This window comes from Salvelinus namaycush, chromosome 3 (assembly GCF_016432855.1).
Source record: "Salvelinus namaycush isolate Seneca chromosome 3, SaNama_1.0, whole genome shotgun sequence".
Classification (NCBI taxonomy): domain Eukaryota; kingdom Metazoa; phylum Chordata; class Actinopteri; order Salmoniformes; family Salmonidae; genus Salvelinus; species Salvelinus namaycush.
Window position 1 is genome coordinate 34,008,209 of NC_052309.1, and position 26,614 is coordinate 34,034,822.

Sequence of the window (26,614 nt, forward strand, 5' to 3'; positions counted from 1 at the left end):
TCAATTCATCAATATTCAGACTACAGGTTGCCTGTAAAAGAATGCATATAATAGCAATAAAAAATGTAGTTTGACCAGAAAACCATTTTGAAGGACATTGCACTATACACCACCTTAAAATGCATTAATTTCAATGTAATTAAATACTTGTGTTTGGACATACAAAAGTACCATAATTTGTCCAAATTTGATGTCAGTCCTCATTTAACAATGCTTGCCTACCTATAAAAGCCATTGAAGCAGACCTAAATTAATGCTTGTTATATTGTTGAGATTAGTAAAATTGCTATGCATATTTCCTTTCTAATATGGCTACCTGCACTATTTGCATTGACCCCCCCCCATTTTCACACTGCTGCTGCTCTCTTTTTATTATCTATGCAGTCACTTTACCTCTATCTACATGTACATATTCATATCAAATCAAATGTTATTTGTCAAATGCACCGAATAAAACAGGTGTAGACCTTACTGTGAAATGCTTACAATCCCCTAACCAACAATGCAGTTCAAGCAATAGAGTTAAGTTAATTTTGTAAATATTTTCTTAAGTAAAAATTAAATAAAAAGTAACACAATAAAATTACATAACGAGGCTATATACAAGGGGTACCGGTACTGAGTCAATGAGCGGGGGTACAGGTTAGTTGAGGTAACAGTCTATGACTTGGGTGACTGGAGTCTTTGACAATTTTTTGGGCCTTCCTCTGACACCGCCTAGTATATAGGTCCTGGAAGGCAGGAAGCTTCCCCCCAGTGATGTATTGGGCCGTACGCACTACCCTCTGTAGCACCTTATGGTCGGATGCCGAGCAGTTGCCATACCAGGCGGCGATGCAACCGGTCAGGATGCTCTCGATGGTGCAGCTGTAGAACTTTTTGAGGATCTGGGGACCCATGCCATATCTTTTGTCTCCTGGGGGGGGGGGGGTGGGGGGGGTGTTGTCGTGCCCATTTCACAACTGTCTTGGTGTGTTTGGACCATGATAATTTGATGGTGATGTGGACACCAAGGAACTTGAAGCTCTCGGCCCACTCCACTACAGTCTCTTCAATGGGGGCCTGTTCAGCACTCCTTTTCCTGTAGTCCACGATCATCTCCTTTGTCTTGCTCAAATTGAGGGAGAAGTTGCTGTCTCTGACCTCCCTATAGGCTGTCTCATCATTGTCAGTGATCAGGCCTACCACTGTTGTGTCGTCAGTAGACTTTTTGAAAGCTGTTCTTTGGGGGAGCCACACACCCATTTCACTTCAGATTTCAGAAGATGGCGTGGGGGCCAGAAAAGAGGCCAGGCAGACACCGACCGTAATAGTTTAACAAGATAAATCTCAACTGAGTTTATTTCCGCTTTTACAACATTGAGTCTCTGCTGTTCACATTGGCTTCCACAACTAGAACAGTCCACAGTCTAGAATGTCACCTTTTATTTTAGGCTACCTTTCATACATACACTATGTATTTACTTGGACAGTGAAGCTAAAATGTGGGATTTGAGAAATATTTTCACAGTAGAGAATATCACCTTTTATTTAAGGGTATTTTCATGAATATCGGTTTTACTGTTTAGAAATGAAAGCACTTTATGGATCTAGTCGCCCCATTTGAAGGGGTCATACGTATTTGGACAAATTCACTTGAGTATTTAGTAAAAAATGTACTATCGAGTCCCATATTCCTAGCACGCAATGACTACATCAAGCTTGTGACAAACTTTTGGATGCATTTGCAGTTTGTTTTGGTTGCGTTTCAGATTATGTTGTGCCCAATAGGTACTGCAGGAAATGTATTACTTGTGTATTTGAGGTTTAAAAATGCTTCTGAAGTTTGTAATTTCGACTTAGAAATTTGAAACTTGATTTTACCTTACAAAAAAAGGATAATTCACATTATTATTATCCTGCTGTAGCAAACTGACTCAATTAAGATCCAACATCTGCAATGTATCGTGTCATTTTGGAGTCACTTATTTAAATAAGAATGTAATGTGAGCCCATAGTTTGGATCACTGTGTGCATTTTTTCCTAGTGTGTAAAGATGAATCGAATCTAACAGATTTGTAAGAAAGTACACAAAAGAAACATTTAGATGTATTATTTAATCCCACATTAACACACATTTGTATCACTTGATTCAGTGTAACAAACAATACAAAGAAAAGATATTTAACGACCCAGGGTCGTTACAATATGCAGTGGTATAAAAAAAAAAAAAAGTTGACAGTATTTTCTATTTTTTAGTAAATTTGAATTTCCTATTGAATTTCCTCCCTCTTTGTCTGGGCCTGGAGGAGGAAGAGGAGGAAGTACAGGAAGAGTACTGGCGCTTGAAGTCAATAAGGCAGTCTGTGGCTTCTGAGATGGAGGTGAAGGATCGGATGGGCGAGGTGCTCACTCTGAAACCTGGGACGGCGATGTCTCCACTTCCCCCAGACTCTCCCAGAGCCTCAATAAGGCCACTGAAAGCAACAATCACATAGTTATAAATGGCAGGGTCATGATCATTAGAGCACACCGTAGTAAAACTTTATGCAACGAAAAAGGAAAAGTGTTTATTGGACATGTCCAGGTAGTTCCTCCCTCTTTCAGTCCATTTTGTGCCTACTGAACATGATCCAGGTGTGAGCTAGAGGTAGTACACTGATATTGTTACAGTGACACTGTCGATAGTCACCAAACAATCAGGCAAGCACTAAACTTTGCGGTCTGCTTACCATCTCATATTCACAAAATATGTTAATATTCATTCATAAACTATTAAACCAGAAGACAATACACCACTTCAAACAAATAACTACTTACATAGGGGTACACAACAGTCTTCGTCAACAATGGACAAATATGAAGGCAAAAGCTTATAATGGAGTTGCTATGATGCTTTAGAGAGCTATTCATCAGGGTGTATCCTTGACAGACAAACCCAACCAGGGTCTGCTTATCAGACTTCCCTACCTATCACACACATGGTACAGCCTATGTCACCAGGGGTGGGTGCTACAGTAGCATTAGTCAAATGGAGTTTCCCAAAAATATCCATCAGTGCATTTCCTGTTTTGCTTACCTGTGTTGGCTCCTGAAGGCAGTATCACATGGTCCGGCCTCAGCAGTCCCTAAAAGGAGACCAAGTAGAGTGAAAACATTGGCTCTCTTTTTCACCCTTTCAAACAAGGTGGAACGAGGCATTTTGAACATGTAAAACAACATCACAGTTTGAGAGAGTGAGTGTACCTGAATCTCTGTGCTCTGTCTGGTCCAAAGCACTCAGCAAGTCTCCACTCTGGAAGATCATCCATCACACAGAGGGAAGAAAGAGCAGAAGACCCACGGTGAGTGCTACACGACAGCTAGGGAAACCACACTGTCTGCAATTAACTACCAATGGTCTACAACAGCTGGCTTGGTTTTGATAACTACATATACAGTGTGTAATGCTGTGCAATAGTGCTAACTAGGAGTACCTGTCCAGCCCTGGATATAGCCTTGGACACATCTTGGTTTCTGATGCAGTCCTCTACGTGCTTCTCATAGTCCCGTAGATGAAACAGCTGCTGACACAGGAAGCACTTCTCTCCCTGCACTGCCCTGCTCGGAAGACAACACAACACAGACAGGTTAAAAGGTATGATCAGGTTACTCTATAGTAGGGATGTCAAAATAATTTAGCCTAAAGTGACGTTCCCTGTGAATGTAAACTAGGTATGGGAGACTAGCTGTTAGACCAAGGTCAATCCGCTCATACCTACTTACTTGCCAGAGCCAGAAGAACAGGGCTGCTCCTCTCCAATTTTCTCTCCCCTTCTGGTCCTCTTCCTATGAGACTTCACTGTAACTACATATTAAGCAAGGGATTGGTTTACGCTCTGGGGTCAAACATAATATTTCACTACACATCCTTGACTTGCATTGTTCCTTTGTCAACATCCTTGCATAAACAACAGAGATTACTTTAGATGGAGCTGAATAAACGAGTGTCTGTTGTATGCGTGTCTAACTGCGTGTTCTCACCTTGCGATTGGCTCTGAGCCATCATCTCCTCTTCCTCCATGTTAGCGGTACTACCGTCACAGTAGGCAGCGTGCAGCTCAATCTCCGTCAGGGGGAAGGGGCGCATGCACATAGGACAGTCCATGCTGGGGCTCTGAGGGGGTGCAGGTTCTGAGACCCCACCCTGTACCTCCCCCGTCTCCTCCATTTCCACCCTCACATCCTCTCCTCTAGCAGGACTCCTAACAGGGCCACTCCTCCTCTCCTCTTCCACCTCCATCCCCTCTACACGCTGCTCCAGAGGATGGGGTGATGAGAGAAAAGTCTGGATCTGAGGCAGGGACTGCCTCTCTGGTTGGGGCTAGGGGTAACCAAATCAAACCACAGACATAAAAAAACACAACCATGATAGACATCTACAACACAACCTCACAATGCGATGAACACAGCCAATATTTCTAGGTGTTGGATGAAAGAAGGAGAATCCGTCAGAACTGTAATCAGAATGCTCTGTTTAGGTGTGTCATTTGTAGTGCAGAAGTTACTGACCTGTGCAGGGCTGGTGACCATCAGGTCTTGGGTGCCATCGTCACCGAGTTGGGTCTCTGCCATCAGAATCACCAAGGAAAAATAAAGGCATGCCAATTAAAAGCTACATATTCTGAAGTGAAGCTCACCACATTTAGTATTTAGTTCTAAATGCAACCATATACACAAAGTATAGCAAACAGACATTAGGCACACCTTCCTAATATTTTTTATTTCACCTGTATTTAACCAGGTAGGCTAGTTTAGAACAAGTTCTCATTTACAACTGCGACCTGGCCAAGATAAAGCACAGCAGTTCGACACATACAACAACACAGAGTTACACATGGAATAAACAAACATAGTCAATAATACAGTCTATATATAGTGAGTGCAAATGAGGTAAGATAAGGGAGGTAAGGCAATAAATAGGCCATGGTGGCGAAGTAATTACAATATAGCAATTAAACACGGCAATGGTAGATGTTCAGAAGATGAATGTGCAAGTAGAGATACTGGGGTGCAACGGAGCAAGATAAATAAATAAATACAGTATGGGGATGAGGTAGTTGGATGGGCTATTTACAGATGGGCTATGTACAGGTGCAGTGATCTGAGTCTCCAGCTTCAGTGATTTTTGCAGTTCGTTTCAGTCATTGGCAGCAGAGAACTGGAAGGAAAGGCGGCCAAAGCAGGAGTTGGCTTTGGGGGTGACCAGTGAGATATACCTGCTGGAGCGCGTGCTATGGGTGGGTGCTGCTATGGTGACCAGTGAGCTGAGATAAGGCAGGGCTTTACCTAGCAGAGACTTGTAGATGACCTGGAGCCAGTGGGTTTGGCGACGAGTATGAAGCGATGGCCAGCCAACGAGAGCGTACAGGTCGCAGTGGGGCTCTGGTGACAAAACGGATGGCACCGTGATAGACTGCATCCAATTTGTTGAGTAGAGTGTTGGAGGCTAGTTTAGAAATGACATCGCCAAAGTCGAGGATCGGTAAAATGGTCAGTTTTACGAGGGTATGTTTGGCAGCATGAGTGAAGGATGCTTTGTTGCGAAATAGGAAGTCGATTCTAAATTTAATTTTGGATTGGAGATTAATGTAAGTCTGGAAGGAGAGTTTACAGTCTAGCCAGACACCTAGGTATTTGTAGTTGTCCACATATTCTAAGTCAGAACCGTCCAGAGTAGTGATGCTGGACGGGCGGGCAGGTGTGGGCAGTGATCGGTTGAAGAGCATGCATTTAGTTTTACTTGCATTTAAGAGCAGTTGGAAGCCACGGAAGGAGAGTTGTATGGCATTGAAGCTCGCCTGGAGGTTAGTTAACACAGTGTCCAAAGAGGGGCCAGAAGTATACAGAATGGTGTTGTCTGCGTAGAGGTGGATCAGAGAATCACCAGCAGCAAGAGCGACATCATTGATGTATGCAGAGAAGAGTCGGCCCGAGAATTGAACCCTGTGGCACCCCCATAGAGACTGTCAGAGGTCCAGATAACAGGCCCTCCGATTTGACACACTGAACTCTATCAGAGAAGTAGTTGGTGAACCAGGCGAGGCAATCATTTGAGAAACCAAGGCTGTTGAGTCTGAATGTGGTGATTGACAGAGTCGAAAGCCTTGGCCAGGTCGACAAATACGGCTGCACAGTAATGTCTCTTATCGATGGCAGTTATGGTATCATTTAGGACCTTGAGCGTGGCTGAGGTGCACCCATGACCAGCTCTGAAACCAGATTGCAAAGCGGAGAAGGTACAGTGGGATTCGAAATGGTCAGAAATCTGTTAACTTGGCTTTCAAAGACCTTAGAAAGGCAGGGTAGCAGTTTGGGTCTAGAGTGTCTCCCCCTTTGAAGAGGGGGATGACCGCAGCAACTTTCCAATCTTTGGGAATCTCAGACGACACGAAAGAGGTTGAACAGGTTAGTAATAGGGTTTGCAACAATTTCGGCAGATAATTTAAAAAAGAGAGGGTCCAGATTGTCTAGCCCGGCTGATTTGTAGGGGTCCAGATTGTGCAGCTCTTTAAGAACATCAGCTATCTTGATTTGGGTGAAGGAGAAATGGGGGGAGGTTTGGGCGAGTTGCTGTGGGGAGTGCAGGGCTGTTGACCGGGGTAGGGTAGCCAGGTGGAAAGCATGGCCAGCCGTAGAAAACTGCTTACTGAAATTCTCAATTATAGTGGATTTATAGGTGGTGACAGTGTTTCCTAGCCTCAGTGCAGTGGGCAGCTGGGAGGAGGTACTCTTATTCTCTATGGACTTTACAGTGTCCCAGAACTTTTTTGAATTTGTGCTACAGGATGCAAATTTCTGCTTGAAAAAGCTAGCCTTAGCTTTTCTAACTGCCTGTGTATATTGGTTCCTAACTTCCCTTGAAAAGTTGCATATCACGGGGGCTATTCGATGCTAATGCAGAACGCCACAGGATGTTTTTGTGCTGGTCAAGGGCAGTCAGGTCTGGAGAGAACCAAGGGCTATATCTGTTCCTGGTTCAATTTTTTTTGAAAGGGGCATGCTTATTTAAGATGGTGAGGAAGGCACTTTTAAAGAATGACCAGGCATCCTCTACTGACGGGATGAGGTCAATATCCTTCCAGGATACCCGGGCCAGGTCGATTAGAAAGGCCTGTTCGCTGAAGTGTTTTAGGGAGCGTTTGACAGTGATGAGGGGTGGTTACGGATGCAGGCAATGAGGCAGGGATTGCTGAGATCTTGGTTGAAAACAGAAGAGGTATGTTTGGAGGGCAAGTTGGTTAGGATGATATCTACGAGGGTGCCCGCGTTTACAGATTTGGGGTTGTACCTGGTGGGTTCATTGATAATTTGTGAGAGATTGAGGGCATCAAGCTTAGATTGTAGGATGGCCGGGGTGTTAAGCATGTCCCAGTTTAGGTCACCTAGCAGCACGAGATCTGAAGATAGATGGGGGGCAATCAGTTCACATATGGTGTCCAGGGCACAGCTGGGGGCAGAGGGTGGTCTATAGCAAGCAAGCTTGCCGCTGAGAGACTTGTTTCTGGAAAGTTGGATTTTTAAAAGTAGGAGCTCGAATTTTTTGGGTACAGACGTGGATAGTAAGACAGAACTCTGCAGGCTATCACTGCAGTAGATTGCAACACCGCCCCCTTTGGCAGTTCTATCTTGTCGGAAAATGTTATCGTTAGGGATGGAAATTTCAGGGGTTTTGGTGGTCTTCCTGAGCCAGGATTCAGACACGGCTAGAGATATTGTCTCTAGAATTATCATTTAAACCAGGTGATGTCACCACATGTGTGGTAGGTGGAACTTTAGTGTTAACTTCTTATGGCTGCATCCCGCTACCGGGCTCGATGACAGCAGCCAGTGAAAGTGCAGGGCGCCAAATTCAAACAGAAATCTCATAATTAAAATTCCTCAAACATACATGTGTCTTATATCATTTTAAAGGTAATCTTGTTGTTAATCCCACCAAAGTGTCCAATTTCAAATATGCTTTTCAGCGAAAGCACTACAAACGATTATGTTTGGTCACCACCAAACCACAATAAGCACAGCCATTTTTCTAGCGAAAGATAGCTTTCACAAAAAGTAGAAATAGAGATAAAATTAAATCACTAACCTTTGATTATCTTCATCAGATGACACTCATAGGACTTCATGTTACACAATACATGCATGTTTTGTTTGATAAAGTTCATATTTATAACAAAAAATCTGAGTTTACATTGGCGCGTTACATTCACTAGTTCCAAAAACATCCAAGTGATTTTGCATAGCCACATCGTTTCAACAGAAATACTGATCATAAATGTAGATGATAATACAAGTTATACACATGGAATTATAGATATACCTCTCCTTAATGCAACCGCTGTGTCAGATTTCAAAAAAACTTTATGGAAAAAGCTAATCATGCAATAATCTGAGACGGAGCTCAGAACAATAGCCAAATTAGCCACCATGTTGGGGTCAACAGAAACCAGAAAATACATGATAAATATTTCCATACCTTTGATGAACTTCATCAGAATGCAGTCCTAGGAATCCCAGGTCCACAATAAATGCTTGATTTGTTCGATAATGTCCGTTATTTATGTCCAATTAGCTACTTTGGTTAGCGCGTTAGCGGTAAACAATTCCAAAGTCACAAAGCGCATCCACTATAACGTGACGAAATGTCCAAAAGTTCCGTAACAGTCAGTAGAAACATGTCAAACGATGTACTGAATCAATCTTTAGAATGTTGTTAACATACATCTTGAATAACGTTCCAACCGGAGAATTAGATTGACTTCAGAAGAGCGGTGGAACGGAGGTCCTCTTCATGTGAAGGCGCGGTGCGTGGTCACCTCATGGCAGTGATTACTAATTCCTGTCTCCTTCGGCCCCCCTTCACATTAGTCATCAGACAAAGTTCTATTGACTGTTGACATCTAGTGGAAGCCGTAGGAAGTGAAAACTCATCAATATCTCGCTGTAATTTCAATGAGAGCTTGGTTGAAAATCGGCCACCTCAGAAAAAATCCAAACAGGAAGTGGAACTTCTCAGGTTTTTGCCTGCCATATGAGTTCTGTTATACTCACAGACATAATTCAAACAGTTTTAGAAACTTCAGAGTGTTTTATATCCAATACTAATAATAATAATATGCATATATTAGCAACTGGGACTGAGGAGCAGGCAGTTTACTATGGGCACCTCTGTGCACCTTTCATCCAAGCTACTCAATACTGCCCCTGCAGCCATAAGTTTTACTAACCAAAACAGCAATGGACAAGGCATATTGACGTTAGTGAGAGGCATGCGTCGCCGAGTGATCAAAGGAGTCCAGTGAGTGGCTTCAGGCAGCTAGCGGGCCGGGGCTAGCAAGCTAACAGAAGGGCCTTGGAGGGACGTCGCGACGGAAGAAAGTCTGTTGTGGCCCCCCTCGTGCTATTACGTTGGCAGACGGATCAGCAGGGCTCCATGTGGTAAACCAGGCAATTTGGCAAAATAGGTATAGTGGCCAAAGAATTTGTCCGGTGGGCCTCTTAAACTAACAGTCCGATGTGCTCTGGACAGCTAGCGGGCCGAGGCTAGCATGCTAGCGGATGGGCATTTAGGGGATGACGCGACGGCGGAGCCAATTGAGAAAACCCCATTGGGCGAATCACGTCGGTGTCCAGTCGTGATGGGTCGGCGGGGGTCCAGGCCAGTTGACAAAATCGGTATTGTAGCCCAAGGAGTGGCTGATGGACCTCTTTGGCTAGCCGGGAGATGGGCCTGGCAGATGGGCCTAGCAAGGCTAGCTCCAGGCTAATTGGTTCTTGCTTCGGGACAGTGACGGTAGCCAGGAGTGGCCACTCGAATAGCAGCTAGCTAGCTGCGATGATCCGGGTGAAAAAAAAAAGGTTCAGAGCTTGCGGTAGGAATCCGGAGATATGGAGAAAAAGAAATCTGATTTGCTCTGATTTGAGTCGCGCTGTGCAGACTGGCGAGAGTTGTCCGTGCTACACTATACATTGCTGTTTTTTTCTCAAACTGAAATTAGGCGAACTATTCGAATATTTGCAACCAGGAAATGGTGTGGAGTGATTTCTGCATATACATGCACCTTTAATGACAGTCATTTATAATCTGTGAAATCAATTGTAATTTCGGTGACACTTTACTTGACACCCAGTGTTATAACACGTTATAACAGTCATAACCATGTAATAATGTCATAACAGCTGACAACTCGTCATAACTGTCATGACCCATATATTTACACCTGTTGTGACACATACTGCATTATTTTATGGTACCTACATAAGTGTCAACACACGTTTATTAAAATTGTTGTTTTTCCCTGCCAAGAAGTTTCCTTATGTTTGAAAGATTTTTTCTTAAATCCTTTGTTATGAATTCTTTACAGATGTTTTTTTTCATCATATTTTAAATAACTTGGATCAGTTTGCACTTCCTACGGCTTCCACTAGATGCCAACAGTCTGTAGAACCTTGTCTGATGCTTCTACTGTGAAGTGGGGCCGAAGGAGACAGGAATGAGTCAGGTCTACCATGAGCTGACCATGCTCTGACCATGCGCGTTCACATGAGGGAGCTCTGTTCCATGGCACATCTGAAATCAATGGAATTCTCCGGTTGGAATGTTATTGAAGATTTATGTTAAAAACATCCTAAAGATTGATTCAATACATCGTTTGACATGTTTCTACTGACTGTTACGGAACTATTTGACATTTCGTCTGCTTTTAGTGAACGCGCTTCCCGACTTTGGATTTGTTTACCAAACACGCTAACAAAAATAGCTATTTGGACATAAATGATGGACATTACCGAACATTTCTTGTGGAAGTGGGAGTCCTGGGAGTGCATTCCGACGAAGATCAGCAAAGGTAAGTGAAGATTTATAATGCTATTTATGAGTTGTGTTGACTGCACAATTTGGCGGGTAACTGTATGGCTTCCTTTTGTGGCTGAACGCTGTTCTCAGATTATTGAATATTGTGCTTTTGCCGTAAAGCTTTTTGAAATCTGACACAGCGGTTGCATTAAGAACAAGTGTATCTTTAATTCTATGTAAAACATGTATCTTTCATCAAAGTTTATGATGAGTATTTATGTTATTTGATGTGGCTCTCTGCAATTTCTCTGGATATTTTGGAGGCATTTCTGAACATGGCACCAATGTAAACTGAGGTTTATGGATATAAATATGAGCTTTATCGAACAAAACATATATGTATTGTGTAACATGAAGTCCTATGAGTGTCATCTGATGATGATCATCAAAGGTTAGTGATGAATTTTATCTCTATTTCTGCTTTTTGTGACTACTGTCTTTGGCTGGAAAAATGGCTGTGTTTTTCTGTGATTTTGCGGTGACCTAACATAATCGTTTGTGGTGCTTTCGCTGTAAAGCCTTTTTGAAATCGGACACTGTGGTGGGATTAACAAGAAGTGTATCTTTAAAATGGTGTGAAATACTTATATGCTTGAGGAATTTTAATTATGAGATTTGTTTGAATTTGGCGCCTTGCACTTTCACTGGCTGTTGTCATATCAATCCCGTTAAGCCATAAGAAGTTAACTGACTTGCCTAGTTAAATAAAGGTTACACTAAGAGCATAACATTTCTACACCCTAATTTTGTAATTCTAGTCTAACCAATACCCAAACGGAGATTCAGTGAAAATAAAAATCTCATTGATTTATCAAGACCAGTCCCCATGCTTGTCTCAGAGCAGCGCGAAACGGTGCTAAAATAGTTGTAGGCTATTGCTTCAAATCCTATTTCTTCTAACTTCAATATGCTCTAGAAATAAATAGGACCTACACCAATTAACAGAACATTACTCAACACTATTGAGACTCATGTCGCCTACGGTAGGCCTACAGTATATCGAAAAATAAGACGTGACTCTCCGCCAATAATTACATAGAGGATTGGAGGATTCTAAATTAAAACCAAAAGCCACCTCATAAGTCTCCCGGTGGAGGCCGGCACGGGTATCGACCCTGCATCTGTAGCAACGCATTTTGCACTGCGGGAGCTCCCATCCACAAAGTATCAAAATACAGAGAGGTGTTGGTAAAGGTATATTGTCCTGCTAATAGCCCATAATGGGCTATTATAATACAGTACATGGTGTCCAGGTCAGGATAACCAAAACATTTTTTTATTTAAGACTATCAGAAAGAATGTTGGTACTTACTTATTTTGATCCAAAGCCATGAATGAGTGAGTCACTCAGCTTTATGTAGGTGCCGGGCTATATGACTGTGTCATCAACTTGATAATATATAACGATATTTTGGAGGTTATTTTGTTTTCAAAAAAACGAAAGAGAGCGATTGTAATCTGAATAGAGGCCAAAATAATGTTTGTAAAGGCAAAAACATTTATTTCTGTTTTTAGAGGGAGACAAACACTGGGCCAATTGTGCGCCGCTCATAAAAGGCCAAAATATAGCCCTGCTAATAGCTATAATGGCACTGTACAATGTGACCGTGTGTGTTTGAAAGAGTATTTTCCAGTAAGCAACAATTTGTTTACCTTCATTAGACAACTTTGTGCCAATATTTCTGTAATTCAGTGATATTTATTCCCATAGTAATTTGTTATGGATCCATAACTAAATAAACATCAGCATTTTGAAAGAGTATTTTTATAATTATTTTATTAACAAAAGCATAAAGATGCCATTATTAGTTACAATGTTTTAGTTTGAATGTGCAGACTGGCACTAAGAACAGAACAGCGAGAACATTTCCCTAGTCAGCTCCATTATTAGTGCAATGCCCCTTAAAGTGTTGCCAGTGTGGCGGTCCACCCTCCCTTCCTTCCTTCCCCATGGGCTAGGTCGGTATTCTGTGCACAGCACTGCGGCCCATCCAGTGCCCCCGTGCCTTGAACATTGCGCGCTTTCAGTGGATATAGTTGAAGAAGTGCAAGGCAATCCCATTGTGCGCCACTCGGGAGCCATGACCAATATATATTGTCCTGCTAATAACAGGGTTAATTATATCTGTGAGAATATCCAACGGGCTTTTATATAATTCTAAATTAATAATAATCACTTTGTTTAAATATATATATATATTTTGGAGATGATTTTGTTTTCAAATAACGTAAATAGAGCGAGAAAAAGGCCATTCTTGAACATGGGGCGAGACATTGTTACTAATTTGTAAATAAAGCCAGTTTGTTATTTAGAATTATTTATTTCTGTTTTTAGAGGGAGAGAAACCAAAACACTAGTCATCTCATGGGTATCCCAGTCGAGGACGGCACAGGTATTGGACCAGCATCTGAAGCAACACAGCTTGCACAGCTATGCAGTGTTTTAGACCGTTGCACCACTCAGGCGCTGTACAACGTGACCGGTCGGGAGTGGCCTACACTACGAGCAAAATAATCCTAATAAAATAAATTTATAAAAACTTAGTGTAACAATAGTTTAGTAAGTAATACTGAAGTTGTGCACAATTATCAGTTTCTATTTAGGTTTATGTCACCCATTCATTGTCAGTTAGAGACACAGTAGGACCCAAAAGCATAATCAGTGCTCTAACTCCCCCTTGCGCTGGTCTGGAGCAATGAAGTGGTGACGTCCTAAAACACAAACTACCTCTAAGTCCTGAAGCATAATCGCACAACTTTTAGTGGAGCAAGCACTGTAGGTATCATAACCAGCCATAAAATAACACAATATATGTCACAACAGGTCTAAAAATGTGTCATGACAGTGTCACAACATGTTATGACGCTGGGTGTCAAGTAAAGTCTTACCATCATTTCTTATACCTGGAACTTCTAAGCCACCGACATCCACCACTTCCTCCCCCATCCTTTCTTCCTCCTCCCTCTTCTCTCCCTCATTTTCATCTTCTTCCTTTTCCTTCTCCAGCGGGTCAGGCAGTGGCAGTGGTCTTCTCTCTTCCTTTCTAAGGCCAAGACTCCTGGAAATTGGAAATCAACACGTTTTCATTCCTGTGCACATTTAAAGGACTTGTATCATTGAGATTAGAGACAAGCTAGGTCCATACTGTATAATGTAGCAGTTTAGGCCTCCCTTTCTTACCTTCGAGGTAGAATTTGTTGTTGATTGGATTCTACATGAAATACAGGTGAGGGCGATTTCTTTGGGAAGACAAAACAAAGAGATACTTTTCTGGGGGAAAGCATCAAGTGGATTGACCTTTCCACAAACTGACAAGGAACTTTCATAAAATGAGAGGCCCTGTTTTTAGCCTGTATTATAATAACACATTTGGATTGTAAATAGTTGATAGCACTATCTGGTGGTAATATAGTGTGACAAGGAACTTTCAGTAAGTAGTGTAGTATCATTAGAGCCTTTGGTATGATTCATGCTTTTAAATTAATAATATTTATATTGTTAACACAGCCTTTAGAAATACATAAATGTATTGCTCCAAGCTCCCTATAAGTATTGACAAAAGTTAAGCAATACTCACTTCGTCTTGTTCAGGAGTGGACACAAACAGTGACTGATAGTCCTTCCACTCCAGTCTTCCTCTCCTCCCTCCCTCTTTCGTCCCTCCCTGTGACTGCCGCCACTCCCTTTCCTCACCATCATCCTCTACCACCTCCACTACCTCTTCCTGTTGGTTCCTCACTCCCTGCAATTCTTCCTCCTCTTCCTCCAGAAGTTCTGGGGCCCTGTGTCTCTTGGGGCGTCCCCTCCTGGAAAAAGGTCTCTCTGGGGGCCCAGGAAGGACAGGCTCCCCCCAGCCTGCCTTCCTCAGTAGACCCCTCTGGGCTTCCTTCAGGCTCTTCTCATACACCTCCAGCTGGGACATGATCACCTGTAAGGAAAAATCTGTTAATTCCTATCAGTTACATACTCAGTTAAAAGTCATGACATCTGACATCAGGTCAATGATGGATGGAGTGCCGACAATACAGTAGCACACAGAATTTATACAACGCATTCGGGAAGTATTCAGACCCCTTGACTTTTTCTACACTATTACATTACAGGCTGATTCTAAAAAATAATTAAATAAAATGTTTTCCACACTATAAATGCAATACCCCATAAGGACAAAGCAACAAACAGGTTTTTATAAAATGTTAGCAAATTTATTTAAAAAAAATACCTTATGCACATTAGTACTCAGACCCTTTGCTATGAGACTCAAAATTGAGCTCAGGTGCATCCTGGTTCCATTGATCATCCTTGAGATGTTTCTACATCCACCTGTGGTAAATTCAATTGGACATGATTGGACATGATTTGGAAAGGCGCATACCTGTTTATATAAAGTCCCACAGTTGACAGTGCATGTAAGAGCAAAAAGCAAGCCATGAAGCAAGCTGTTCCTAGGCCGTCATTGAAAATAAGAATTTGTTCTTAACTGACTTTCCTGGTTAAACAAAAGGTAATTTTTTTTAATGAAGTTTAAGGAATTGTCTGTAGATCTCCGAGACAGGATTGTGTTCGAGGCACAGATCTGGGGAAGGGTACCACAACATTTCTTCAGCATTGAAAGTCCCCAAGAACACAGTGGCCTCCATCATTCTTAAATGGAAGAAGTTTGGAACCACCAAGACTCTTCCTAAAGCTGGCCGCCCGACCAAACTGAGCAATTGGAGGACAATGGCCTTGGTCAGGGAGGTGACCAAGAACCTGATGGTCACTGACAGAGCTCTGTGGAGATGGGAGAACCTTCCAGAAAGACAACCATCTCTGCAGCACTCCACCAATCAGGCCTTATGGTAGAGTGGCCAGACGGAAGCCACTCCTCAGTAAAAGGTACATAACATCCCGCTTGGAGTTTGCCAAAAGGCACCTAAAAGACTCTCAGACCAAGAGAAACAAGATTCTCTGGTCTGATGAAACCAAGAATTTAACTCTTTGGCCTGAATGCCAAGCGTCACGTCTGGAAGAAACCTGGCACCATCCCTACGGTGAAGGATGGTGGTGGCAGCATCATGCTGTGGGGATGTTTTTCAGCGGCAGGGACTGGGAGACTAGCCAGGATCGAAGGAAAGACGAACTGAGCAAAGAACAGAGATCCTTGATGAAAACCTGCTCCAGAGAGCTCAGGACCTCAGACTGGGGCAAAGGTTCACCTTCCAACAGGACAACGACCCTAAGCACACAGCCAAGACAACACAGGAGGGGTTTTGGGACAAGTCTCAATGTCCTTGAGTGGCCCAGCTAGAGCCTGGACTTTAACCCGATTGAACATCTCTGGAGAGACCTAAAAATAGCTATGCAGCGACGTCCCCATCCGACCTGACAGAGCTTGAGAGGATCTGCAGAGAAGAACGGGAGAAACTCCCTAAATACAGGTGTGCCAAGCTTGTAGCGTCAGACCCAAGAAGACTCAAGGCTGTAATTGCTGCCAAAGGTGCTTCAACAAAGTACTGAGTAAAGGGTGTGAAACTGTTTTTGCTTTGTCATTATGGGTTATTGTGTGTAGATGGATGAGGGGGAAAAAACTATTTAATCAATTTTAGAATAAGGCTGTAAGATAACAAAATGCAGAAAAAGTCAAGGGGTCTGAATAGTTTTCAAATGCACTGTATGCCCCTTTTTTGTGTTCCCAGATGTTCCCACATTGACTCCTAATCCAGAGAATGTCTGTGATAGAGAATAATAAATGAAGACTACATCAGAGGAAAGATAAAGAATAACCTGCGTGTAGGCATCTGGGTCCTGCCCTCGCGGACAGAAAGGCACGCCCCAATAGTAGCACACCACTCCCCCATCCCCCTGGCCGCCTGTGGGGGGAGAGAGGTGGCTGGAAGAGGCCTGGGGCTGGTGGGAAGAGGGGTATCTGGCTTGTGCCTCATCCTGGCTCCCTCTACCTGCAGCCTGTCTGGTGAGAAAGGGGGAGGGAGATCCATACATGCCCTTGAAGGTGAACTTCTTCCGGATGCGCTTGGACCGGCTCTCTCCGTCCTCGCACGCGGAGTCTTCGGAGATGTGAGTGCGTTTCTTGGGGACGAGGCAGGGGCTGTGTATGTGTGGAGGGGAACAGTGGTGGTTGGTGTTTGTGGAGAGACACTGGTTGCTTGGTTGTGGGAGGTCATTCTCTTGTGGGAAGACTGGGCTGGGCAACTGAGCCGACTGCAAGAGAGAGAAGTTCCCACAATACACTGTAAATTAGGTTTCAGGTGAAGTCAAAGGCTAAATAACAGTACTGGTAATATACAATCTCTTGTAGTTCCTTGGCATCACCTTTGCAGGACCGTCTTCCTCTTCGTCATCATCTGACCAGCGTAGCGCCATATTACTGGTTAACTCCTGCATTGGCTGAGTCTCCAAAGCCAATGTAAGTTCCTCTGAATTAAGGTCTTCTTCTGCAGCTAAAGAGAACAATCATGCCAATACATACATAGGATCAGAACATAGAAAGCCAAAGGGCAGGAAGAGGCCATATGAACCTGCCCTACCGCTATTACTTGCTCTCATTAAAACAATGTGTTGGTGTAACATTATTCTGTATGTATGATAGTTGTTAAAACAATAGAAAGCGTACCAAACTTTGCAGGCGTACTAATCCTGTTTACAGCGCTCTGCGAGGATTCACCCTGACGTTCCTCTTGGTCAACAACTTTGTCTGCAACTCCAGCTGTCTTCCTTATAGGCATGAGTCTCTTGTTCAGGGACAGGGTTGTTCTGAGGCGTGGTGGAAGGCACTTTGAGGATTCGCTGCTCTTCACATCCTCTCTGTCTCTATCCTCATGGTCTTCTGATGTAGATACACTTTCAATAAAGTCCTGTGGACCCTGGTCCCTTATCTGATCAGTTCTGGGGAAGACTGGGCTTCTGGGAAAGGTGGGACTTGCCGCTTTCTCTTCTTCTCCTGTATCACTACTGGAGAACATGGCGCTTTTAGGAAAAGTTGGACTTGCCTCTTTTTCTTCCTTTCCTGAATCAGTCTCAGAGAACATAGGGGGACTCCCTTGGCCTGGTTCCCCGCCTGCAGTTCTCGCTGTCCTGGAGAACACAGGGCTTTTGGAGAATGTAGGGCTCTTTGGCTGAAAAGACTGAGACATCTGGGACTTTGTGGAAAGAGTTAAGCTTGGAGGACCCTCTTGAGAACATAGTAGGAACCCAGAGGCCTGACAGTCTACTAGGAGGTCCTGGCTGAGCTTATGCAGGCACAGGATGAGTTTGCTGGCTGAGGGGACTGTAGTAGCGAGAGGTAATACAGGGGACTTCTTCCTGAGTTGGGAGTCATTCTCTGTGGACTTGCATTCCTGAGATTCGACGTGGGCTGAGAGGTTTCCGAAAGGGTTCTTTAGAGAAGACCCCTCCTTAAAATGGCATAGAAAATGTGATTAAAAAAAACGTTTATTTTACCATTATTTAACTAAGCAAGTCAGTTAAGAACAAATTCTTATTTTCAATGACGGCCTAAGAACAGTGGGTTAACTGCCTTGTTCAGGGGCAGAACGACAGATTTTTACCTTGTCAGCTCGGGGATTCGATCTTGCAACCTTTCGGTTACTAGTCCAACGCTCTAACCACTAGGCTACCTGCCGCCCCGGTAACATCACTAGAACTAAATTGATTTGGAATGCAATCTAGACTGGTGATGATTGAAAGATGTGGCATTTAGATATAAGTAAGTAATTGGTTCTTCTAGACCTACATTAATGCTTATTAACACAAGTCTTCAGGTTAAAGTATCGATCAGACTCATAGAAGTTAGATCTAGGCCCATAGTAGCCCCTGAAGAAAGACATAACTACATGATTGCCATGACAGACAAATAATGAGGCACCACTGACCTGTGAAGAGAGAGGCATGGAGGTGGAAGCTTGGCTGAGGGGAGAAGACTGGGAGTAGACCTTCTGGGTCTGAGACAGGTCAGGCATATCTAGTAATGGACTACCCTCTTTTTTCCCCCTCCTGCTGGTTTCTGGATTAGCAACCCCTACACTAACACCTACACCGTGGGCTCCCTCCCTGTCAGCCACACCATGGTTGGGGTAAGAGAGCTTCCGCCTGGGGGGCTGTATGCTGCTCTCTGCCTCTGGAGGGGAACGTTGACATTTCTGGGTATGGCTCCCGTCCACCAGCAGAGATTCTGAGTGGGGATGAGTGGGTCTGTCCGCCTGGAGGGATAGAACAACACTCATGTATCACAGGAATAGATACAATGGGAGAAACATTTGTGGTTTTATCTGAAATAATGGCGAGGACTGTGACTGTACTAGAGGAAATGTCCAGGCGACCTTTTATTTCTGTCAGTATTCTCTACACTTACGTAGAGGCTTTCAGCGATGGCCTTCCTTATGGTCTCCTCCTCCTGTCGTTGCCTGAGAGCAGTGTTGCTGGCCTCCTGCTCACTCAGCCTCATGGCCAGGTCCAGCATCTCTTCCTCAGTCATCTCTGAGAAGAGAGGGGACAGCTTCAGTACAGTAGATGACAAAGCACCAACTAGCAGTGCTTCAGTGGTTACATTTTGGTGATTGATCATGACTCAGTTCCATTACAATATGTACAGGGGAGTTTTGTAAGGAGCCCCGGCGCTCAGTCTGAACATTAACACGCATCACTTGTCTAACGGTTTTGGGCGGCAGGTAGCCTAGCGGTTAAGAGCGTTGGGACAGTAACCGAAAGGTTGCTGGTTTAAATCCCTGAGCCGATTAGGTGAAAAATCTGTTGATGTGCCCTAAAATGTAAACGCATAACAATCTTATCTTTCATATCAGCTAGAAATAATAATAATTAAAAAAAAAGTTCAATTGATACACACCTTTATAGGGTTAGTGTTCTCACGCGGCCATATATCCATGTTACAGCCTGTGTTTATTGGAAAACAGACAGTAGACCTGTGCTAATTAGCTACCTGCATCTAACACCTCTGTGTAAACGGGAGACAAACGTGTTGTCACAAAATACTGTCGACTGCAACTGTGTTAACACCGGTTAAAACAGTGTAGAGTAAGTGTGTATTTTGCATTTGTGAAATTATTTTGATGTGATATGAAATTAGAGAGATTTATGTTTCTATAACATACGGCAATTGAGAATTGACTCACGTTTGAGTATTTGGCCGTTTAACAGAACATGTAAGGTCCTTGGACTAAAACAAGTTAAGTTAACGCTAGGCTCCTTTAGTCCATTATTGGGCTAATGTGCTACATGAGAATGATACGTCTAATTCGCTACGTTACAAATAAAGAGACGTATGTTGGACAGTATACCGTTAGATCTTATTTTACTCTCCTCCCGTTTGTGCTCCTCCAATGATGTTGGTCTGAAATCTTCATCCTGGGTTAAAAGAGAGATGAGTTGTCAATTACAGATTATTTTATATCTTGGGTCAGGTGCCTTTCTTTAAGAGACATAAAAGTGGTCTGAAGCAGAAATACTACTTGGCCGACAATTATCAATATAGAGTTATTCTTTTATAGTTAACATTTAATGATAGGTCACTACACATATAGATAACCAGTAGTTAGGTAGTTCTGTATCCGTGTAGCTAGCTAGCCAGTGTGTAACCAACTAGCTAGCTAGCTAACGAGTTAGTCAGTTCAGCTGGTTAACGTTACCTCGTCGCTGTCTGAGATGACGACTCTGTCCTCTTCATGATCAACTGCTCGTCGTCGTTTCCTGGGACCATCATCAGTGTATCTGTTCTCTCGCTTTTTCCGAGGAGGCATGTTGTTGGGTTGAATTTGGTGCTTGATAACAAATATAGACGGTAAGTTAGCTTAGCTAGCTACCGTTAGCTATCCTTACGACTGGTGTCGAGGATGTCTGCACACCCATCTTCCTGAGAATTATGAAAAACCGAAAGTATAACAGTTACTTAGCTAGTTATGTATATAACGATACATGGAATTTAAGTTACAAATCATTCAGTTAGACTGATAATCACATCCAGTATTAGTAGGTAGAATTCCTACGTTTACCAAACGTTGACAAATCTCCATTCAAGAAGCCATGTTTTCTTCGATCACGTGACTCAATAAAAGGGAGGGCAAACTTTGAAGGGGACTGAAACTAATATTTTTTGTAACTAAAACGTCTCATTGTTCTGTCTTTGGCTGAAATGTACGGTGCACTACAATTGCACATTTCAAACAGGAAGAGCATGCTTTTTTAACGGGACCAGTTAAAAACTGTTCACAAATTAAACTACAGCAAGGTGTATTAAACGTCCCTGTGAAAATAATGTCCAAACGTGTGAGCAGAGGCCAGCAAAGTACTTTATGGCACTCTCAACCCCCCCCCTTTGTGGCTTTCTCGACCAAACCAAATATGATCAAAACACTCTTATACTCATTGACCATTTCTAGCTCACAAACACATAATATTTGTTATTTCAAACAAACATTGATCTGTAGAAAAAAATACCAAGCCAGGATTAAACCCTACTGTCAAAGAGGATGGGCCCTGCTAACGTTACCACAACCACACCATCTTTGCTGCAACTGTCTTTGGTGTAGTCTGAGAGCAAGAGGTGAAGTGAGCACCTGACGTAAGAGGCTCCTGTCAATCTGTCTTCTTCGATGAGGTTTAAGGGAGGTTGGTATCCAATAAATGTTGCATTACTGCTATCAACTAGACTGGATTATAACTCCCTTATATTTTGCTTGGGACTTTAAAAAAAACTACCATCTAACCCTACACTCATTAAAAACCCACAACCCTACTCCACTAAATCTATCTAGTCGTACCTCAGGCCAACAGCCTGAAATGACAGGACACCCTGTAACTCTTCTGACGTCAAATCTCGTACACCCAAATACTTCTCTGCAGCTGCCACCACAACCTCAATTTTCTGTGACTTACGTTCTATCCCTGCTGTACAGTTGATAACCATACTCTGTTTCACATAATCATGGCTCTCCGGATATACTGTCCCCGTCCATACAGCCAGTTGGGTTCTCAGTATATTGCGTAGACAGGAATAAAAAACTATTCGGTAAGAAGAAAGGCATGGTGTATGTTTCATGATTAACTACTCATGGTGTGATTGTGATAACGTACAGGAACAAGGTATTTTATTCAACCGACCTAGAATACCTCACAATCAAATGCCGACCGTATTACCTCCCAAGAGAATTCTCTTCGGTTATAGTCACAGCCGTGTATATTCCCCTTCAAGCCAAAGCCACGACAGCTTTTCAAGTAACTACACTGGACTTTGTGCAAACTGGAAACCACACATCCTGAGGCTGGATTTTTGTTGCTGGGGATTTTAACAAAGCAAATTTGAGGCAAATGCTACCGAAGTTCTAACAACACATTGCCTGTGGTACTCGTGCTTCAAAAACTCTCGACCATTGTTACTCCCCCTTCTGTGATGAAAACAAGGCCCTCCCCCGCCCTCCCTTCGGCAAATCAGATCACGACTCCATCCTGCTCCTCCCTTCCTATAGGCAGAAACTCAAACAGTAAGTGCCTGTGCGAAGATCTATTCAATGCTGGTCTGACCAATCGGAATCCATGTTTCAAGATTGTTTTGATCACGTGGACTGGGATATGTTCCAGGTTGCCTTTGAGAATAACATTGATGTATACACGGACACTGTGACTGAGTTCATCAGGATGTTGTTTCCACTGTGACTATTAAAACTTACCCAAACCAAAAAATGTGGATAGATGTCAGCATTTGCGCATATCTGAAAGCGCAAACCACCGCATTTAACCACAGCAAGGTGACTGGGAACATGGTCGAATACAAACAGTGTAGTTATTCCTTCCATTTTTTAAATTTCATTTAACCTTCATTTAAATAGGCAAGTCAGTTAAGATTCAATTCTTATTTACAATGGCGGCCTACCCCGGCCAAACCCTAACCCGGACGATGCTGGGTCAATTGTGCACCGCCCTATAGAGCTCCCAATCACAGCCGGTTGTGATACAGCCTGGAATCTAACCAGGGTCTGTAGTGACGCATTGAAACAGGCAAAACGTCAGTACAGAGACAAAGTGGAGTTGCAATTCAATAGCTCAGACACGAGACATATGTGGCAGGGTCTTCAGAGAATCACGGATTACAAAGGGTAAACCAGCCATGTCACGGACACCGATGTCTTGTTCCCGGACAAGCTAAACACCTTCTTTGCCCGCTTTGAGGATAACACAGTACCACCGACACATCCTGCTCCCAAGGACTGTGGGCTCTCGTTCTCCGTGGCCAACGTGAGTAAGACATTTAAGCGCGTTAACCCTCGCAAGGCTGCCGGCCCAGACGGCATCCCTAGCCGCGTCCTCAGAGCATGTGCAGACCAGCTGGCTGGTGTGTTTACGGACATATTCAATCTCTCCCTATCCCATCTGCTGTCCCCACTTGCTTCAAAATGTCCACCATTGTTCCTATACCCAAGAAAGCTAAGGTAACTGAACTAAATGACTATCGCACGTAGCACTCACTTCTGTCATCATGAAGTGCTTTGATCATATCACCTCCACCTTACCTGACAGCATAGACCCACTTCAATTTGCACACCGTCCCAATAGAGCCACAGACGATGCAATCGCCATCGCAGTGCACACGGTCCTATCCCATCTGGACAAGAGGAATACCTATGTAAGAATGCTGTTCATTGACTATAGCTCAGCCTTCAACACCATAGTATCCTCCAAGCTCATCATTAAACTTGGTGCCCTGGGTCTGAACCCCACCCTGTGCAACTGGGTCTTGGACTTCCTGACGGGCCACCCCCAGGTGGTGAAGGTAGGAAACAACACTTCCACTATGGTGATCCTCAACACAGGGGCCCCACAAGGGTGCGTGCTCAGCCCCCTGCTGTACTCCCTGTTGACTGCGTGGCCACGCACGCCACCAACTCAATCATCAAGTTTGCAGACGACACAACAGTAGTAGGCCTGATTACCAACAATGACGAGACAGCCTACAGGGAGGTGAGGGCCCTAGCGGAGTGGTGCCAGGAAAATAACCTCTCCCTTAACGTCAACAAAATAAAATGCTGATCGTGGACTTCAGGAGTCAGCAGAGGGTGCACGCCACCATCCACATCGACAAGACCGCAGTGCAGAAGGTGAAAAGCTTCAAGTTCCTCGGTGTACACATTACTGACCATCTTCAATGTTCCACCCACACAGACAGTGTGGTGAAAAAGGCGCAACAGTGCCTCTTCAACCTCAGGAGGCTGAAGAAATTAGGCTTGGCCCCTAAGACCCTCACAAACTTTTACAGATTTTTACAATTCAGAGCATCCTGTCGGGCAGTATCGCCGCCTGGTACGGCAACTGCACCAGCCGCAACCGCAGGGCTCTCCAGAGGGTGGTGCGGTCTGCCCAACGCATCACCGGGGTCACACTGCCTGTCCTCCACGACACCTACAGCACCCAATGTCACAGGAAGGCCAAAAAGATCATCAAGGACATCAACCACCCAAGCCACGGCCTGTTCACCCCGCTATCATCCAGAAGGTGAGGTCAGTACAGGTGCATCAAATCTGGGACCGAGAGACTGAAAAACAGCTTCTATCGCAAGGCCATCAGACTGTTAAATAGCCATCAATAGCCGGCTACCACCCGGTTACTCAACCCTGCACCTTAGAGGCTGCTGCCCTATGTACATAGACATGGAATCACTGGTCACTTTTTTAAAAAATGGGACACTAGTCACTTTAATAATGTTTACATACTGCTTTACAGATTTCATATGTATATACTGTTTTCTACTGTATTTTATTCAATACCACTCCGACATTGCTCTTCCTAATATTTATATATTTCTTAATTCCATTATTTGACTTTTAGATGTGTGTATTGTTGTGAAATGTTAGATACTAGATACTACTGTTAGATACTACCACTGTCGGCGCTTGGAACACAAGCATTTCACTACACCCGCAATAACATCTGCTAAATATGTGTAAGTGACCAATAAAATTATTTGATGGGCACCCCTACAATTTACACATACCGCTTCTTTCCCCAATTCTACACATTCCTTTGTCTCAGGCCCTTTTGCACACTTCTCACACCTAGGAACCTCCCTCCTACACACTGCTGTCACATGCCCATAAGCTTGACACTGGTAACAAGGTAATGTATTCGGTACAAAGCTTGTACGGGTTAACTGATATATCCTAACATCACTTTGTCGGGCAAAGCCTCAACATCCAAACTCAAAAGAACAAACTGACTTGTTTCTCCACTCACGCCACCCTGTCTGCGTCACATCAAACGATGAGCATCACAAACACCAAGAATCTTCCCCTTCAGTTGGTCCACTTTCACATTTACCGCTACCCCAGTATTCACTCTTTTCCATGGCGCCCTTTTCTTGAGAGCAAAACAATTCACATCTCTTATCCTCAGTTTGATGTGGAGCACAGAAACACAAACAATTTTCACAAGACCACTCCGAGTTACCGTCACCGATTCCACAGCACCTAACTCCATTTTCACTACCCTGAAACCATGGATCAGCCAAAATCAGGGGTCCACTTTTTCCCAAAATGTCAGACTCTTCATTACTGTCAGATTCATCTTTATCCTGACCCTCGGTGCAAGCCTCGGGCTCCGAGAACTTCACCACACCTACCACTTTAATAACTCTACATATATGTACATATTACCTCAATTACCTCGACTAACCGGTGCCCCATATATTGACTCTGTACTGGTACCCCCTGTATATAGCTTCGCTATGGTTATTTTACTGCTGCTCTTTAATTATTTGTAACTTTTATTTTTTAGGTATTTTTCTAAACTGCATTGTTGGTTAAGGGCTTGTAAGTAAGCGTTTCACTGTAATGTCTACACCTGTTGTATTCGGCGCATGTGACAAATAAAATTTGATTTGACCTCTGATACTTCGCCCTCACTCACTTCCATTTCTCCTCCTGTCTTCGATCCGTTGTACAGTTCACTCTGTTTACATTTTCTACCATTTTTCAACAAACCATCTCCCATTTTCCTAAGTTCTTAAACAATTCAAGCACACCCTCTTCCTCCCTCTCTCTTCAACCTCCTCTGCCTCTCCTCCCTAATCCAAGTTTGTCTCCTTATGATAATACTGCACTTGTCCTGACATCTTGTTCTTGCATGTCAGCAACTTTGAGAAAAATATTTTATATCGGAGTTGTGTATGTTGTTCACACGTACAGTGCATTCAGAAAGTATTCAGACCCCTTCACTTTTTCCACATTGTTACGTTACAGCCTTATTCTAAAATGGATTAAATACAGGTTTTTCCTCATCTACACACAATTCCCCATAATGACATAGTGAAAACAGTTTTTTAGAAATTTTTGCAAAGGTATTAAAAATAAAAAACTGATACCTTATGCTCATAATTATTTAGACTCTTTGCTATGAGACAAGAAATTGAGCTCAGGTGCATCCTGTTTCTATTGATAATCCTTGATGTTTCTCAAACTTGATTGGAGTCCACCTGTGATAAAATCAATCTATTGGACATGATTTGGAAAGGCACACACCTGTCTATATAAAGTCCCACAGTTGACAGTGCATGTCAGAGCAAAAACCAAGTCATGAGGTCGAAGGAATTGTCCGTAGAGCTTCGAGACAGGATTGTGTCGCTGCATAGATCCGGGGAAATGTACCAAAACATTTCTGCAGCATTGAAGGTCCCCAAGAACACGGTGGCCTCCATCATTCTTAAATGGAAGAAGTTTGGAACCACCAAGAGTCTTTCTAGA

At 43.4% G+C, this 26,614-nt stretch overlaps 1 protein-coding gene across 3 annotated transcripts; it reads right to left on the reverse strand.

Annotated features, from left to right (window-relative positions):
• Window positions 1–2,075: 2,075 nt before the first annotated feature.
• On the reverse strand, window positions 2,076–20,928 carry LOC120030562 (BRCA1-A complex subunit RAP80-like). Of its 3 annotated transcripts, XM_038975983.1 has the most exons (18): window positions 20,873–20,928; window positions 20,516–20,739; window positions 20,168–20,234; window positions 19,225–19,349; window positions 18,746–19,072; window positions 17,488–18,268; window positions 17,187–17,314; window positions 16,641–17,075; window positions 14,452–14,802; window positions 14,055–14,113; window positions 13,763–13,932; window positions 4,531–4,586; window positions 4,003–4,342; window positions 3,745–3,826; window positions 3,456–3,579; window positions 3,226–3,274; window positions 3,059–3,107; window positions 2,076–2,456 (listed from the first exon to the last, which is right to left on the reverse strand). In XM_038975983.1, the coding sequence occupies exons 2-18, from the start codon at window positions 20,624–20,626 to the stop codon at window positions 2,228–2,230; spliced, it is 3,483 nt and encodes a 1,160-aa protein (XP_038831911.1). In that variant the 5' UTR covers window positions 20,627–20,739; window positions 20,873–20,928; the 3' UTR covers window positions 2,076–2,227. The 3 variants fall into 3 exon arrangements, with proteins under 3 accessions (XP_038831911.1, XP_038831918.1, XP_038831926.1); XM_038975990.1 differs by having other exon boundaries at window positions 13,778–13,932; window positions 20,516–20,921; XM_038975998.1 differs by lacking the exons at window positions 2,076–2,456; window positions 3,059–3,107; window positions 3,226–3,274 and having other exon boundaries at window positions 3,463–3,579; window positions 3,737–3,826; window positions 20,516–20,921.
• Window positions 20,929–26,614: the final 5,686 nt, after the last annotated feature.